At 41.5% G+C, this 19057-nt stretch overlaps 1 protein-coding gene across 1 annotated transcript; it reads right to left on the bottom strand.

Annotated features, from left to right (window-relative positions):
• Window positions 1-605: 605 nt before the first annotated feature.
• DDX17 (DEAD-box helicase 17) lies at window positions 606-17705 on the bottom strand. Its single transcript, XM_028746166.2, has 13 exons — window positions 17442-17705; window positions 14852-14990; window positions 13232-13331; window positions 12168-12301; window positions 11084-11149; window positions 10791-10932; window positions 9775-9935; window positions 9521-9693; window positions 9026-9136; window positions 8409-8470; window positions 8030-8089; window positions 4006-4242; window positions 606-3333 (listed from the first exon to the last, which is right to left on the bottom strand). The coding sequence occupies exons 1-13, from the start codon at window positions 17483-17485 to the stop codon at window positions 2819-2821; spliced, it is 1944 nt and encodes a 647-aa protein (XP_028601999.2). The 5' UTR covers window positions 17486-17705; the 3' UTR covers window positions 606-2818.
• Between the last annotated feature and the right edge of the window lie 1352 nt (window positions 17706-19057).

Raw genomic sequence — 19057 nt, 5'->3', positions numbered from 1 at the left:
CTGGTATGTCCCACAGAAGAACTTACGGTCTGCAAATAAAAACATCCTGAAGATCCCAGGCCACAGAGACGTTAGGCTGGCCTCAACTAGAGCCAGGGCTTTCTCAGCCGCGGCTCCAATCTGGTGGAACGCTCTGTCACAAGAAACTAGGGCCCTGCGGGACCTGACATCTTTCCGCAGGGCCTGTAAGACAGAGCTGTTCCACCAGGCCTTTGGTCAGGGCGCAGCCTGACCCCCTCCTCTGGCAATCTGCACAGAATTTTGCTTAATGGTTGCCATCAATTTTATTTTAATTAATTTTTATAATGAAAGGTTTTTAGAATGTTGGATTATTTTGATTGTTGTTAGCCGCCCTGAGCCCAGCTTCGGCTGGGGAGGGCGGGGTATAAATAAAATTTATTATTATTATTATTATTGTTATAACACTGAGGAACCATTAGTGAGCACCCTTTGGGTTCAGCCAGTCAATCAGCTACAAATCCAATGCTGCCTAATATAGACATTAAAATGTTCATTCCTATACCTGTTGTATAGAGAAATTAGATATTTCTTACTGGGAAAAGCGCATATGAGGTTCTACCTTTTAAATGAGAGAGAGTTCAATCTTTATTGACAAGTATTTTTATTCATACCTACAAAAGAAAACAAGATGGTATCAAAAGGACAATTTACAAACTAATAGTAACATAGCTTTTTAGTATGCTGTGCCTGAATACCACAGAGCTATGAATCCTTCCATTCAAGTCTTTGTTAATACAACAGGAATGTGTTCAAATACCAGTAAGGGTTGAAACAGAGCACTGATCCGACCCAAAAAGCCTCTAAACTTTAGAGTTTAAATCTTTCAACTTAAAGCCCACACAGTAATTTATTTGGAAGGGAAGATGCTGGACTGGCATTTCGACAGACGTTTCCTGGAGAAACAATGGACACCACCGCTTTGTCAAGGGGGCTCTTTAGCTGGTAAGTGGAACCAAGCAGCACCAAGTGGGACATGGCCAGAACATACCAGAGCGTTCAATGGTTGTTAATATTCTGCATGAGCTAACAAGATATTCCATGATACGTTTCTAAAATGAACGTTCATTTCTGATCTTTTTAGCCTTGAAGATTACTACTAGACTTCTCATTTCTCCAGTATACAATTACAGAAGTCAAACGAAGCAAGAGCTATTTGAACTGGCAAATTTCCCTCTCACAGTCTGTGCCAACAACCTACCTGTATGTTGCGTGCAGACACACAATTTTTTATCGATCCCCGGGCTGCTCTCTACTGAGGAATACAAATGTAACGGCCCCTTTTAAAAAAATAAACGAGCCCCACATTGCAATAAAGTAACTGGGCTGTTGTACTTATTTGAACTATGCATTTCCCAAAACAGAAAACACTGTAGCACATACATTATGCCTCTCAATCAGTACAGTACACAAGTGATCTCCTGCCATGTTGTCCAAACATAGCCGGTGATGCACTAAAAAAGCCAACTACTTGTCAACCCTTCTGCTAATAGTCACAGGACATAAGCCTTAGTACTTGAAGAATTCTATCCCACTCTCCCCACTCACTAACCTACAACCTTGCTCAGCCTGGGGGGGAAATCAACAAGATTGAATGGAACGGTTTACTAAAGTTCCATCCTTTCCTAAAATTTCCTAGAATGCTACCTACCTGTAAAAGCTGAGTGTAAAAGACAGTTGAAGAAACTCACTCAAAAAGCCAAGGAAAGCCCTATTCAGATCAGGATGTGAATGCAGCTCCAAGACTTACTAGCCGTCTCTTCCTCCTCCCCACTAAAGAGGGGGTTAGATTCCATTTGGCCTAAAGTAAATCTTCAAAATTTGAAACAGAAAAACTGAACCATTTTACACAGCACAGTGGGATCCTGAAATCTGCCCAATAAGAGATGTTATATTAAGGACATATACACCAAGTAAATGGTGACTGCTTAATTTCCCTCAGTATTTTCTGCTGAAGTGCAATTTGGAACTTGAGGTGGGGAGGCATAAGGTTTTATTATTATTGGGTGAAATATCTAGCTGGTAGTAATTTGAGTACCACAGAGAAATCCAATTAATTTTTAAGAATGAAATGATTTAGTTATGAAAACAGGGGAGAAGTACAGAAAAGAAAACTCTTTTTCTAACACTCTTTAAATCCCTTATGCAAAGGGCTGATAAGACATCCAAGTGCTGCAAAAATGCTAGCCAAAATTAAATGTTTTTGTTTTTTTCTATCTGTAAAGTGGAGGTTTGGAACAACTGTAAGATGAGTCAAAACAATTATTATATTTTCAAAATCCACCTATGTCAAATTCAAGGACTCAGGTTCAACTGTCCTTGTGGAAAGTCTCAATTTTAATAAGCAAAAATTACACCATCTCAAATATTCTGTTAAGGAATATTACACAACATCTTTCTTGTGGTCTATGTGATGGATAAGTTGCTCCTCTCTGCAGCAAGTTTTCATACACAAGCCTCAGACACAATGACAACTGGGCTGGGACATATCTGCCTTGTAGGTGTTTTTTTTGAGGGGGGGGGTGAGAAAAAAAATCATTTCAGGTTTCTTAACATGCAAGGCCAAAACATGTAAAGAGAAGTTAGTTTTCCAGTCAACTCTAATTTTAAAAACAAAATTGAAAATGTAGACCGGGGCCAATGTTTATGGACAGTATCCGATAGTGAACTCTACATCTAACCTGCATTAGGGGAAAACACCACAATGGGGATGGCAGGGGTGGAGGGGTGGTGAGGGAAAGGGGAGAAGAAAAGGTTCTTATTTGCAAGTCTTGACTGGTCACCTATAAACCAAATGGTCTCACTTGCGTGCAGGGGGAGGGGGTGGTGGAGGTGGTGGATACTGGTAGTTGGCAGTCTGTCCCATATAGCCCATCACGTTAGTGCCTGGAGGCTGAGGAAACTGTTGCGACATGAGAGGCTGAGGCTGCTGGCCGGAACGGCCCATTCCTGCATACTGCTGCTGGCCTGTGCTCTGCGAGTTTCTCCCGGCATTGGCAGCATTTGCTCCGGCATAGCCGGCGGCACCATATTCTGCCCCATAGCCACTCGCACCGTAAGCAGCAGCTCCATAGGCTCCCTGGGCATAGCCATACTGGCCCTGCTGCGACCCAAACGCAGAATTTGCACTTCCATATGCACCACCGTAGGCCTTGTTGGCTCCGTTTGCAAAGCTCTCGCCGCGTTCACGGTCTCGGAAGCTGCCCGAGTCTCTCCGGCCATCTTTAACACCCCGGAGCCGCCGTTCACACTCCTCCTGATACATCAGATTGGGATTGTTGGAGGTGTTGCTGGTACGGTAACGAGAGCGGCCGCCTGATGGTACAGATGAATGAATATGGTGTCAAGCTCACTTAAATGCCCTCTAGATCAGGGGTAGGCAGCCTAAGGCCCATGGGCCGGATGTGGCCCAATTGCCTTCTCAATCCGGCCCACGGACGGTCCGGGAATCAGCGTGTTTTTACATGAGTAGAATGTGTCCTTTTATTTAAAATGCATCTCTGGGTTATTTGTGGGGCATAGGAATTTGTTCATCCCCCCCCAAAAAAATAGTCCGGCCCACCACATGGTCTGAGGGACGGTGGACCGGCCCACAGCTGAAAAGGGTTGCTGACCCCTGCTCTAGATCAACTGAGCTTACACTATACACTTAACCTTATGCATGAGTTTTTTGCATTTGCATGTAGGGGCAATGCCATGGCAGGGCCACACTTTCCCGCTCGCCTCACACTAACCGTGCATTGAGTGTGGTTGTCTGCCAGGAAAGCCCTATGAGGCAATTGGTTGCTCATGCACAGCGGCTCTTTGCAGATAACCACATATTGGGAGGTCAGAGCTAGCACAGCAGTGTAATGCCAGGCACAGGGTAATAGACAAGGCACTGGGTACAGTGCTTGATAGCATTCTATTAAATGTAGCTGGCAAGCTAAAGGCAACCAATATGGAAACTGCAAAAAAACAAAACACATGTAGAAAGAAGCTTCTTACCTCCTCCTCCTCCACCACCTCTATGGTCCACAAGCTGCATCAGTTTAGGATTGATAGCCTGATTGGCTTCCTCTAGGACTTTTATTAGCTCTCTAGCCTGCTTCAAATTCCCTGGTGTGAAGAATGTATAGGCAGTGCCTTTGTTGGTGCTACGGGCAGTACGGCCGATTCTGTGCACATAATCCTCCGAGCTGTTTGGATAGTCGTAGTTTATCACAAACTTTACGTCTTCCACATCTTTGTGAAGCAACCAAAGCACAGTGAGAGGTTGAGGACAGGATATGGTGGAAGGATGTGCCAACAGAAGGTAGGGAGCACAAATGCAGGTGACAGTAACAAGAAAAAAGAAAAAAGTTAATAGTTGTAAAGAATAAAGACAGTACAGACTCTTCCCAACAGAGCGAAAGGCTAAATGGAGAGATATGCCCATGGACATAAATAATTTATTTTCAGAAAGTCAAGTCAAAGCAGTTCATTCTTCCTCTAAAATTCATCCATCCTTTGCTGCATGCATGCTATGAACACACACACAAATAATATTAATCTCCAAACATTTCATTTGTGGAATTCAGGCAACTTTACACCATTACATGTGCCATTCTTTTTATGGACACAGCAACTGGACTGGATGTAGGAGAGAACTGCCACATGCCTTTAACTCTGTTAGGAGAAGTCTACAAAGTCCAGCAACACTGAAACCACTTACCTTCCAATTGTTACAAAAATGGGGGGGAAATGCTTTCCCCAAAAAATTGATAGCTTAGATAATTTATTCCCCCTCTTCCTGGTATCTATAAATTACCCCAGTTTTAAATTTGAAGTACAGTTTGGCCAATGGACATTCAGATCATTTTAATTCTCCTTTAAAAAGGTGTATCACACTAACATTTGATATCACCAAGACTATCTTGGTGAGATTTCTAGCATAAACTGCTTGCAGCTAACTTGAACAATGGGAATAACCCAATATTTAAACATTCAAAACCTTCGAGGAAACATTTTAAAGTTCACAGGTGCAAAAGGCAGAAAATAAGTAAATGTTAGTGTAATGCTTTGAGAAAAATTGCAATACATTTTAAACAGCAATTTTACATTAAAATTTAACAGCTCTTACAAAAAAAAATCTGCATTTTACAGAGAATATTGAGATTATATCCAAGATAAAACACAGATTGACTTTTCTCGTAAAAATTAGAAACATTCCCTGTTTTGTTACCAGACCGATGCACACTCCCTCCTCCTGTGGGAAATCGCTGCAGACGATCCCGTCTCTTTGCCTTTTATTTTTGGCGGCCTCCTTTCGAAAACTCCGCCCTCTGACACGGGACCACTGGAGCGCGGGGAGCATGCATCAAGGGTCCATGGCAGCGAGAAGTCCCCACACACGCTCGCTCTGTGAACTGGCATGGATGCTTCTCTGTAGCCCCATTTGGCTGTCAAGCGCCTGAGAACCTGGGTTCACGTAAAGGTTTCAGGTCCTCCAACGCTTGTTGTCCCCTCACAGGGCTTAAAGGGGGCAACTGTCAAAAATGCAGATGCTAAAAATTACATCCAAAAGGTCAGGCTGCATCTATTGCCCAGACTGCATCAATTTCAAATAAAGGGATGGGGAGAAGGGCAAAAATAAAAGTGGGCTGTAGTGGTGGCAAAGGGGTATTACGTCTGTTTCTTATTACACCAAGGGGGGGCTCCTCAATCTTTCCAGACTCCAAAGTCCTGAATCACACCAAAAAGTGAGAAGGCAAGATTTCACAGGGGGCAGCGCGAGTCTCCAGCTAGGGTCCTTGGTGCAAAGATCTCAAAGGGCAAGAGTTGGGTAAGGGCAGGGTAACACACCAAGTGCATTCACATCTTCATAGCTAGGATTTAACTGGAGTCTGACAAACAGCAGGCTATGGAACCTCAGCCAATCCCATTCTGTACATCCATTAGTTAGGTAGCCATAATGAATACCAGGAAGCATATCCTTGTTAGAAAGCACAGAGACTGCCAGTTAACAATGAAGGTCTCAATGACTGGATTTTGGTGGAAATCCATGGAAGGGCAACAAGGAAGAGAAAAGAGGTGGGGTCAATTTCTACCTTAAAAAGGTGTGTATCAGATCCACATTATCTGAGTGGGGGAGGGGAGGTAACATGCAGTAAAATGACTTCTTACTATTCTATCTTGCACTGATGTAAAATTGTGCTCATCACAGTATTTCTTCCAAGGAATTATAGAGATTCCGTTCTTGACCATTCTAGAAAGGAATATGGCTACCTAGGGATGCATTCACACTGAGATGCCCCCGGAAAATGACTGGGCATTTAATTGGGAGGGGCAGAAACTAGCAAACACGCTTCATCTAGAGAGCTGCTTCGACCACCAATGTAGATATGTCCCCAGACCTGCACTGAGTGATCGGCAGCTGATAAAGTTTCTGTTAAAGAAAACAAACAAAAAGAAATTTAATGATTTGACTTTAACAGAGTGAAGTGTTTAATGAAAAACAGTGCAGAGGGAAGTCTTCTCTCCTGGGAGTTATTCATAAAGAAGCCATTATGGGGGACTCAACTTACCTGGAAGGAGTTTTCTGAGACCAATGTTCCTTTGAGTAGAAGGAAAAACCCTGGTGACTCAGCCAAAAAGTGCGCGCCCCTGTTCTATGTTTTAGGTAGAAGCCTTCACTTTCCAGGAACTTGGAGGAATTCGTCCAGAGGTTTGCCAGCTACGTATTATTAAGCAGCAAACTCTGGGCCCCAAAACAAGCCAAGATGTTATTTAGTAACAAGAAACAGACTCTGGTACCTTTTCCCCCCAGCCTCGGTGAAGTGGAGAAGGCAGAACGGGGAGACTGTTTTCCTTAAATAGTATCCAAATGAGTTGTTTTGGGGAAATATATATATATGAGAAGGGCTGATTTTAAGTGTCTAGGCAAGATGCACAAAGAAGCTACCAGCACACAGCAAGCCTGTTTAAAAACCACTGCCAAAAAAATCTGGCCTCACCCCTTCTCCTAACAGGCCCAAGTTCTACCTGCACAGGTCCAGACATGACCCCAGAGGACAGAGACTGAAATCCATATGAACACCTCTAGAGAAGTGTTTCCAATTTAGGGGATGGCATGTGAGAATGAAGGTTATGTGATTAAAGGCTACTAATTTTCTTAGTATGTTTATCACATTTGGGAACTAAGCATTCCAAGTGACAAAACTCTCTGTTTAAACAAAGTCACTCTGAACAACCTGAGGGATTGTTTTCATTGACTGGGTACAAGATCTGCCACTGTGGGCCAGTCCACCAAATTCAACACTAACAGCTCCCAGGAGTGGCCTCTTCCAGATTTCCAAAATATCTACAATATGGAGAATCTGACATTTCTGGCCAATTGAGACGCAGAGCTTAATCACAATACAGATATTAAAGCGGGACTGTTTACCCAAGCATCCGGAAGCAGCCATTTTTACAGCACTGAAGAAAACTGAGATACATCACACTACAAGAAACCCCTTGTAGCTTTTACTATATAACCTCAGCAATCCAGTCTAGGTGGGAAAATGAGGGATAATGCTCGTGTGTTAAAATACAAGTTACGTCCATGTATGTGAAACAGTGCTCCATAGTAGTGGTGAGTCTCTAAGGTGCAATTACATTAGTAATGCATCTGGACAGAGAGGGATTTTTAAAAAGATGTTTGCTCTACCGTCTGGTAATTCTGAACAACTTAGTGGGTGCAGTCCAATCCTAGTCATCCAGCAACAAAGCTGAAGCTGGAAATGAGAGGGTGTGTGGAACAATTGGGCTTGAGTAATTGGACGTCTCTTCTCCCCACTGGCGATCGATTAGTCATGCCTAGGCCTTGCTGCAGACCAAAGCCTGTTGTTAGGAGCAGGAAGAGATTTTGAATATGAAAGAAAAAAAAAGATCAATGTTAAAAAAGGCATTTCACATGTGGGGGAAAGTCACGCTTTAAAATTCTTTGGAATAAGTTTCAAATCTAAAGAAACGACCTGAGAAGCAGGCAGAGAAGCCCATGTGTACAAACCTAGCCCACGAGATGCAACATCCGTAGCAATGAGGATAGGAGCCTTTCCAGAACGGAACTCTGAAAGGAAAAAAGCCATTAAGTCACAAAAACCACACATACAAAACAGATCTTTCTTTCTCATGGTTCCAGAATTAGACTTGAAACCTTTACATCGACTCACACTAGGACTGCATGCACTTAATTTTCTGTTTTGTTGCATTTCCATTAGAAAAGCATGTAAGAATGCAAACTCAATACTGAAACCAACAAATAGCTAAAAATAAACATGTTCAGCATATAGATGAGATCAATAAGCTTATGATTTTCTATTGCATTTCACTTATGCACAAAATCAAATATTATCTGGGAAGCCAGGAAAGCTTTTCCTGCTACTCACCATTAAGCACCCAATCTCGTTCTGGTTGACTCTTGTCTCCATGAATACACATAGCTGGCCATCTACAAAGACAAAAGGTTTTCAACAGTTTTAAGCTGCCACATGCACCTCTGGGGGACAATGTGCCCCTACAAAAGTTAGAGACTGCACCAGCGAATGTTCCAAGTGAGGGTGCCAACAACATACATTGGAGAACAATATCATGTTCTTCAATATTATTTTACTTGCATCACTCAATTACTGTGTGCATTTCCAAAGTAAGAACATAATTATCTATGTGTCATACTTAAAGTGCTAGTGGTTAATTAGTATCTCATTGCCTGGAGCTGCCTCAACAACCTACCCATCCCCTCAGATTCTGGAAGAGTAGTTTTCTCTTTTTATATTATTGGCAATTGTTTTGATGAACATCTTTAAAACATGTACACTGGATTCTCAAATAAAGTACTGCATCCATTAAGTTTCCAAGTAGGCGGCCACACCATTCCTCCTGCAACCTGGATTTCATTGCAAGCTAAACATAGGAACATCTTTGCAGCAACAAAATTAAGCCCTATGCATCTTTAAGGCTTTTCATCTGCAACATTATCAGTTCAAATAAAGAGCAGAAGGCCTACCCATCTCTACGCATCCTTCGAGTTAGGTCATCACATCGTCTTTTTGTCTCCACAAATATAATTGTCTTATTCTCTTTTTCAGCCATGATTTCTTCCATCAGTTGGATTAGTCTTCAAATAAAAACACACACACAACAAATTATAAACATAAAAATAAGCTAATTTCATATCATTATTTGAGGCAAGTCATTTACAGCAATATTCAATCCACTCAAAATTAATTATACAGAACATTTAAATGACAAGTAAAGGCTCGCTTAGCTCAGTGGGTGTTTTATGGATAAAGTAACGAACTATAGGTTTTTGGCCTTAATCACATGAACTATCATAACAAGGAGCACTGTTTTAACTGTCCAATTAAGATCCAAAAGGCAGGATAAAAACAAATAAAAATCATTAAATAGTCACATGTCTGGGGTCTGCCTGAATAACTAATTGCCATAGGCTTAAGTCTAATTTACAAGAAAATGTAGGAAACTACAGCAGCATCCATACTTATGATCTTTTTCGCTCTCCATGCACACGTCCACTATTTGCAGGATATTATGATTGGCACTCAGCTCCAGGTTGCCCACATTGATCTGGATATAGTCATGCAAGAAATCCTCAGCAAGCTGACGCACCTCCTTTGGCCAAGTGGCACTCCACATTAGAGTTTGCCTGTCAGGCTGAAAGAATATATGTTAAGCTGGGTGGTATTCTTCAAAGGGGGGATTTAAGGAAAGCTAATACAGTCAAGGTTTACACACCCGTATCTGATCAACAATTTTACGAATCTGAGGTTCAAAACCCATATCCAGCATTCTGTCAGCTTCATCTAGCACAAGGTATGTACATCGGCGGAGATTAGTTTTCCCTGCTTCCAAGAAATCAATTAGACGTCCAGGTGTAGCAATGCAAATTTCAACACCTTCAGGGAATGAAGTTGGAGTGGGGATGAAAGTTAGCATAAAAGGAACTTAACATTAACCAAGGATTCAAATACTGAATTCAAAGATACAACAGTTATGTACACAGCCAACACTTTTATGTGCATCAAGTTAGCCTAGGCCTTTTAGCCTAGGATTCTTAAAGAAGTTTAGATAGAGATACTGCAGACATTAAATATGCAATCAACATTCTTAGCCAACAGTCTACATACAGTCTATGCATACAACTCTTTGTTTTTTTAATGAAGGCAGACAGAAATCTTCCAATTCAGGTCAATATTTAAAAGACTGCATGGTAAAGAAAAGCCTCACTAGTACAGCTCACAAGCTGTTCATGTAAGACTTATCAGCCTTCCTCAGCCTTTATAAGTATTTCAGTTGATTTTTTAAATACAGTAAGCCCACAGCTTAAGCAGGGGTTATGTTCCGGGGACCAGGCCTAAAGCCAAAATCACTTATCATCAAAACACATTGTGGTCAATGGTGGATGGAATTGCCAAAGTCTTTTTTCCAGGACACCCACCCCATTTCCATTTAGTTTTTCTTTTTTTGTCAAGCATATAAAGCTGAATGCGCACAAGTTAAATGTATGTAAGTTGCACACTTACTGTAACAAATTTAGTAAAGAAGAAACAGAGGAAAGAAAATGAAAGGGGGGGAAATCCATCAACTTTCATTAAAAATACATTCACCTATGAGACAGCCAACATAATTTAAATATATTAATTGAAATATGCTACCAAGAAGGTATCCATACAAAGTTTTAATCACATATTGGGGTTGCACAATTAGTATGTTACAACCATCCTGCGTAAAGCAAGCCCACTGTTAATTACCTCTCTCCAAGTCTCTGATCTGAGGACCTTTGGGTGCTCCTCCGTATATACAGGTACTCTTCAACCTTGAACATTTACCATAATCATCGGCTACCTGTTGGACTTGCTGGGCCAGCTCTCGGGTAGGAGCTAAAACCAAGCACTGCAAAAGAAGGCATCAAAGAATACCGTGTGATTTTATGTAAACTGCTTAAACATCAGAGGCAAAGCCCACAGCTCTCTTTGATTTACTGAAATGTAATATGATAAAGCATAAAACGTATGTAAAAAAAGCATTAAAAATATTTACTCACAATTGGACCATCCCCTCTTTCCAAGTATGGCTGGTGGTTGATATGAACAATTGCAGGCAGCAAGTACTGAAACAGGGATAAATCAAGATATTATGGGACATGAAAATGAAAGTCACTTCTCAAATCTTACCTATATACTGCTTAAAGACACAAAGTGGATATACCAGCTGTCCAATTCACAAACGCATTTTAAGTTAAAATGAGATTTACAGCTTTCACCTCTTCATGTATCTGAGAACAGCCAACCTGGAGGTGAAAGGGGCAGTACACCAATACTGCAATGGGTCAACATGGTTCCCATAATCATCAGGCATGCACGGGTGCTGTACTCTCAAGTTTTAGTCACTGAACCAAGTGCAGAGAAGCAAGGATCAGCAACATTAGATGCTTCTGCCAGTAAGACAGTAATCATAGAAAGCCAAGCTGAAAGTACTCCATCAGCTTAGCGTAAGCTACAGCACAACTGAATAAAAGGCTCATGAGCTATGACAATATTCCCCAGTGTGATGCTACTCAACATTACATGGCTGACTTCTTACAACCCCTCCAAGAACATACACCACAAAAGCCTAAATCTACTTACATGACATCAGCTTCAATTAACAACAATGGACCATGCCCAAATAAGCATTTAGTATTGCTGCTTTAGACTGATAACTTCCAGATAAGTGCAGATAGCATTAAGTCTCAAAGGACAAAGTGAGACTTGCATTGAAGGGGGTTGGACTAGATGATCCACAGGCTCCCTTACAACTCTCATGATACTTCTGAGCAAACATGCACAGGCTCAGGTGTCATAATATAAAATGTGAAAAAGTTAACCAAATATCACACCTTTACTTTGTCCTTGTTTAATTTTAGATATCTAGCTATCTTTACAAGATGTTCACAGTTTACTGTAAAAGGAAAAATATGCCCAAATTCTGCACTTAGCCTTGGTGTACTGCTGAAGTAACAGGAGAGGAGCAGCTTTCTTCTATTCTTTTCACATGAATGCATAATGTCACTGTGATTGAAAGTAAGTGCTTTCCTCCCAAGGAATTTGGAGACAAAAATAATTCAACAAAAACTGAAAAATACATACTGCCAATGTCTTTCCAGAGCCAGTCTGTGCAATGCCCACCATATCATGACCACTAAGAGCCAATGGAAAGCCCTGGCACTGAATTGGAGTTGGTTCTGTAAAATGCTGGTCAATCAAGACATCCATAACATACTCTGAAAGTTAAAAACATAGATGTAATCATACATTAAAAATAGCACAGCATATATTCTGCATGAATTAAATTTTCACAGAGTGCAGTTTAACCAATGCTACATGTTAGTATCACATTCTGGGGCCAAGTACTGAAGATTTATTGATTTTTATACTACCTTGCAGGGCTAAGGTAGTACCCAACTTAAAAATTATTTAAATAAAAGGTTGTCAGATACAAAATTCACAACAAAAGTACTAAAAGCAATTCATTTAGAAATAGAACTGATTGTTAAAATTACAGCTAAGAACACAGAACAGAATTGTTATCACTTAAAAGCAGATTTAAAGGACCAAGTCTTGAGAGGCTGCTTAAAACCAGTCAATAAGGGACCCAGATTTAGTTTCCTGGGAAAGACAACAACAACAACAACAACAACAACAACAACAACAACAACAACAACAACAACAACAACAACAACAACAACAACGTGTATGCAAATGTATGGGTGGGTGGGTGCCAAACTGGGTCTTAGACCTAAGTGAAATAAAGCTTAGTTTCGCCCCTGAGCACTGGGAATCAATGCAACTGGTAAAGAATCAGTGTTATATGATCATATTGCTCCCCCCCCAAGCCACTGAAGCTTCTGAACTGTTTCAAAGGTAGTCCCAGAAAGAGTGCATGACAGTACTTTAGTCTTGAGGTAATCAGCTCATCAATGACTATGGCAAATAGTGGTGGCAACTAGCAAGTGGCAAATCAGCTAGTTGTCTGGGAGAAACTCCAAATTGTATACCTGGTCATTCAACCTCACCCAACACATCCAGTTCAGCAGATTTCCCAACCTCAGTATTTCTGTCAATGAGGTTTCAGATTCTTCACCCTCTTTCACCCCAAAACTGATGTCATCCAAGATCTCCCATTAGTCACAGCTGCAAAGCAGAATACTTACGTGGAAAGTTACACTGGTGGAAGGCAAACACAGGCTTGGGGCAAACATCTGATCCTCTAACTGTAATCTCTTTCTTTCTTCTTAGCTCATCAACCTCATACTGTTTAGAGTAAAAAAATGCACATAAACCTTGTGAAAATAAATTTTTATATAACCTTCCATTGTTATGAAAAACATTACTGGCTGTCACGAAGAAGATAATCCCTTCATTTCTATCATCCATTTGCACTTAAAGTAAAATGCTCTGTAGCTTTAGCTTTATGTTCCAACAACCCTACCTGATAGACAATGCATCTTTTAACCTCTGAAAGGCGGAATAAGAGTTTTTTTTATAAAATATTTCTCTCCATATTAGTTCCATTATCAAGAAAATATTGAAAGTATAGCTAAGTAGGTACTAGAATTCATGTCCAAAACTGCATCCACCTCAGGGGATCACAAATCCCATGTAGTAAAAGCCAACAACACACAAACCACCAAAAAACCTCTAGAGCTGCATTCTTGAATACATTTATCAGGAAGCAAATCCCACTGAATTCACCATCCAGAGTCTTATAGCAACAAAGTTTTCTCAGGTGAATTCTTTGCCCAAACTGCAAGATGTTCAATATGCTACTAATCCAAAAATGAAGCACTAGTAAGTCACATATAACTCCTCATCTGCATCAATATTTCAATTTAGGTTAGATAAAGAATCTAGCAAGTTATTTTCCCCACTTGCTTTGCATCTGATTGATAGTTTCCTTTAAAATGCTTTATTTGTATACTGGTTAACTTGAAGAGTTGTGAATAATTTCAACGAGCACTTGAGAAACTTAATTTCAGAACATTTCCAAGTGATTTTCTTCCAAGGTGACTTGCATATTAAAAATTAAGACATACACAGTATCAACAAAAAATAGTCAATTTGAGCACATACAATTCATAATACAAAACTGTAATTCCACAGAACCAGCATCTGACAGAGAACAAGTAAAGAAGAAAAAGGTTTCCTACCCAAAAGGGCACTGCCTATGTAAAACTGACCTTTAATAACTAAGTCTTCAGGGCCTACAAAGATTGGAGCACAACAGTCTTCTGTGCTTGGATTGAAACAAGCCAGAAAAATTGATATGCACTTAACACTTGAAACCAAATTTATTCCAGAAGTTCCTTTTTAACAAAATACACTGCAACTCAAAAAACATCCAGGCCACAGTTTTAAGGTGAAATCACCTATATAAACATATATAACAAGTTAGACTTGCATAGGCAAAACTGGCACCCAGGTAATTACGAAGGGCAGATATTATAAAATAGATGTTTGTTCTCGCTACCATTTAGGCAATTTGATATGCTACAAATTACTAACTTAAGTATGTCTGGGCAAGTAGCTTAAAATATTTTTGTAGGCTTTTTACAAACCTTGTGTAATCACAGAAAAGATAGATTAGAAGTAACTTTATAAATTGCAGTAAGTGAATGAAAAGATTACCACTGCAATGTGCAGGCTGACAAAGCTATTGACAGAAATAATTCTAGTTATTTTCATATCTGCATTAGCACTCTATATGGGAAGCATTAAAGCTGGGAAAGTTTCCAAGTATACCAAGCACAAAAGGAAGAACAAATGAAACTTACTGGAGTCAGTCTGGCCACTTCAGGGTGTTCAGCATAGAAATTTTTTTCAAACTTAGGCAATTCATTCAAGTCCCATTTCTTCTTACGGAGACGTTCACCCGGGTTTCCAAATTTTTTAGGAGGAAGTGGACCGCCAAACCTGGAGAGGAGGGGGATTCCAGTTGAAGTTATTTTTCGAAGTATTTGACAAACATATGCTTGCATCTTTATTATTAAGCTAAGAAAACATTTCTGTAATGGGGAAAAGTGTCACCTATTTCATCTTACTGATGCCACTACCGAGAAGGCCCTCTGCCTGGTTCCCTGTAATCTGAATCTCAGTGAAATTATATTAAAGCAACATTCCCCCCCCCCTTCTGACTATTTGCTATACTATATCCTTAACCAACAAATAAACAAAATGAGACCTTGGGGCAATAGAAGTATTGTTGCTTATCAATAACATAACAACAACAGTTCAGCTTCTGGAAATACTGAAGACAGCAAGAATTGATAAAATGTTTATTCCAGGGATTGTCTTTTTGTTTACTGTTGCAGGAAAGCAGCAAAAAATATTCCAAGCAATTACCTTAATCTAAATGTTTTAGAAAGTATTATCAGCAAACACTGAAAAATTCTAAACATACCTTTAAATATTTTTGCAAGTTTTTTAAACTTTACTTTCTAACAAAACAGAGCATAACTTTGAAAGATCAAATTCCACACATGAAAACAAAATGAAAAACAAGGTAACTTTATAATCAAACCATTTTATGCACAATTTAGCAACAAGCTATGGGAAGCATGCATATGTACTAGGATACAGTTTTAACTGCAACAGTTCATTTATGACACTAACAGTGCAACTCTAAACACATTTACACATAAACTAGTCCTACCGAGTTCAGGGAAGTTTACTCCAAAGTGTGCAAAGGTTTGCAACCAATACTTATATGGGAGTAAATCTAACTGAACAAATCTTACTTTTAAGCACATGTGGACTGTGCTGTAGGCTGCCTAAAGCTAGCTTATCAGCTGTATGAGCAATGGAACGCTCAAAAATTACTTTATTCCAGATTTTCTCACTTACTGGGAAGTCCCATTTAACATAGTGGGCCTTACTTCTGAGTAAACAGGATTAGGATGGCAAAGCCAGGGTGCTTCCAGGCAGAGGTGTTTGGAACCTCAGTATCAGTGACACTGAATCAGCAAGTCACACATCTATAAACTGTGGTAAAATTGTGCAAATCCCCATGCAGTTCAATCAGAGTAGCAATATCGGTATTGGCAGCACAGTGACAGCAGCACCAATGCTTCTACCACAGATAATACTCACATTAGTGTTTACGGTGGTTGGAGAAGCAAGGGGGGGGGGTTGTGATCATTTTCAGTATCACCACAAGCTGTGTCAGCTGATCCCAATTCTTTCAAACTGCATGCTGATCCAAAGCATATTTACTTGCAAGTTGTCTCCTTGATTTGAACAGGGCTTATAAGAAGTAAATGTGCTTGGGACCACGGCATATGCTCCTCAAGTAACAACATAAGAAAATGATACTGATAATGATACATATGCTATCTAACTGTTTATGCACTCTATAATTAGGCTTGCGCTTAAATATCCCAAGTAAGAACACGACAAGGCATTGAACAACAGCATTATACAGTCACAAGGAAATTCTCACAACTGAGCTAAAATGAGCTTAGGTTGCAATCATATTACAGAACACCCCGTCTGATTTGAACAAATTCACCCTGGGGTAAGGATTGCAGTATGCCTCTGCAGCTGTACTTTAGAATTTACAATACTTTACTACCACTGTAAAAGTGACACTGACAGTCAGATGAAATACCGTGTCCCACCTTAACCCAGAGGAAGAGGAGGAGCGCAATGCTGGGGCTCAAATAAAGTGATCAACAAGTATAAAATCAGCGGGAGTTGGGACCGGTGCAAGATGTGTTCAGAGGCTTGCAGCCCTCCGATCAGTTAAAGGAAGAGAAGAGGAACACAAACGAACTTTGTCCAGGGAGCCTCTAGTTCCCGCCTCCTAAGGCCTCGCATTTCCTACCCCAGATCTCCACCCCTCATGGGCCCACATTAAGCACCTCCCTGTCCCCACCTTGGACTCCATATTGCAACGCCATTTTCCATCCGCTTAGTTACATTCAGCAACCATATTGCAACCTTTAATTCCTGGCAAGGGAGAAGCCAGTAGTAGGTGAAGCTTTCCTCCCCGCGTTGCGGTGGTGCAGAAAGCTTCACCTGTTGGATTACAGGTGCAGCTGTGCGAAAAACCAGTAAGCTTTGCTACAAAACACACACACACGTATGTATGTATGTATGTATGTATGTAGCAGCTTTTAACGAACTGTAGCCCCTTATGTTTACTCAGGATTACCACCCGAGATCAAATAAACTTATTCCCCGAAGAAGCGTGTTCGTGAAATCCTCTAGCTCGCTTCCCCACCCGCAGGGGCCGAGGACCCTCCGGCCTCTCTCCTCTCCTGGCGGGTCTCCTGTGCGGCAGCGACGAGGCAGGCAGAGGCCCAGTAGACTCGGGTTCCCCGGAGGAGGCCGCCCCGCTCCCTTCCCCGCCCAGGCCTTCCTTACCCGCCGCGGTCGCGGTCTCGGCCTCGGTCTCCAAAGCCTCGCATCCTCACAGGCCGAAGGAGTCCTCTGGCGCCAGGCTACGTGGGCGAGCAAAGCGACGACCGGAGTCCCGGCGCTGAGAAGACCCGAGCGCGGTTGTTATTGTCCTGCTATATCCCTTCTTTCTCCCGCTAGGGCTCGATTCCCGCAGGCTCCAAGGCAGGCCGAATGGAAGCAGGAACCGCTCGGCGCGAAAGACAACGCCGTCTTTCTTCTCCGACCTCCCGACACAAAATGGCCGCCGCCAACCTAGCTTGCCGCCTCTTACGTTGTCGCTCTGGCCGACTGTTGCGTAGACTACGGCGCTGAATAACTGGGTGGAACAGAGAGGGAACGGGCGCCTGCGCTTATTCTCGAAAAACGCAACGTCGGTCCTGTTGTAAAGGGCTGGTTCAAAAGGATCCTGCTACCGTGCGCGGTACAGAAAGTACGTAGGCGTAGCCTGCATTCGTTTAGCTTCTTGAGTCGGGGAGCCAACTTCTGCCCATTCTTGAAAGTCATCTGCGCAAAGATCCTGTCCTACGAGCCTAAAGAAAGCTCTAATAGAGGTAATATAAAACTGCCTCCGTAATTTACGTAACTGGTGCCAGTGCTGCTACGTTGCGGGACTGTATGTGAGGAAGCTACGTACCCATCTTTCGTAGAAACTACTGGGATATAGCAGAGCTACGCACACTCTGTAACGTGTAGGCTTCAGAGAATATCGCCTACCGGCTATACAGAGGAAGCGAACTGCGCTTGTGAGACAATGAACTTCGTATGCCGCAACACGGATCCGGTTTTGACAGCAACTTTCGCTCCTAAATGCTCCAAGACGCGGATTGCTCTCTGAAATTTAAGTTCGCTTCGCTGCTAGGAACCTATTACTACACTCCACGCCACGCCCATGTACACGAGCAGTACGGGATTGCCGGGGTTGCAGGCGGGCCTTAACCCAGGGCTTCAGATTTGTTTTGTTATTGGAATTAGTACAGTATTTACTTTTTTTTGGCTTGTGCACCACTTTGAGGTCCTCAGGGCTGTGAAGCAGTTTATAAACTTGTAAGCAACCGAAGTACAGCGAAACCGCAGAAATCGTTTACTTGGGTTATAAGCTTGAGACCAGGAACTTTTGTAAGCACCTTGGGAGCCTTTGTGTCTAAAAGAGCAGGTCACAAGAACATTTTAAAATGGTCTGCAGAATCAGACAAAATGTCCACTAGTGTAGCATTCTGTTCTCAAAGGAGATAGCTAGATGTCATAAGAATAGTTATAATAATAATTTTATTATTTATACCCCACCCACTCTGGGCGGCTTCCAGCACATATTAAAACATAATAAAACGTCAAACATTAGAAACTTCCCGATACAAGATATAGCTACAGTCACCAATTTAGCTTGAAAAGAGGATTAGACACATTGGCTGTCAGTGGCTACTAGTTATGATGGACATCTCCACTATCAGGCAGCATTCCTCTGAATGCAAGTTGTTGGAGAACATGAGAGTACAGTACCATCAAATTCATGACCTGTTTGTCGGCTTCCATATTTTCAGGGTTGTGAGAACAAGTTGCCGTTGTCTGGTGCCAGCATAAAC

The sequence above is a fragment of the Podarcis muralis genome, chromosome 10 (genome assembly GCF_964188315.1).
Source record: "Podarcis muralis chromosome 10, rPodMur119.hap1.1, whole genome shotgun sequence".
NCBI lineage: Eukaryota > Metazoa > Chordata > Lepidosauria > Squamata > Lacertidae > Podarcis > Podarcis muralis.
The sequence above is the reverse complement of the archived record's forward strand: the minus strand, read 5'-3'. Positions and strand labels throughout refer to the sequence as shown.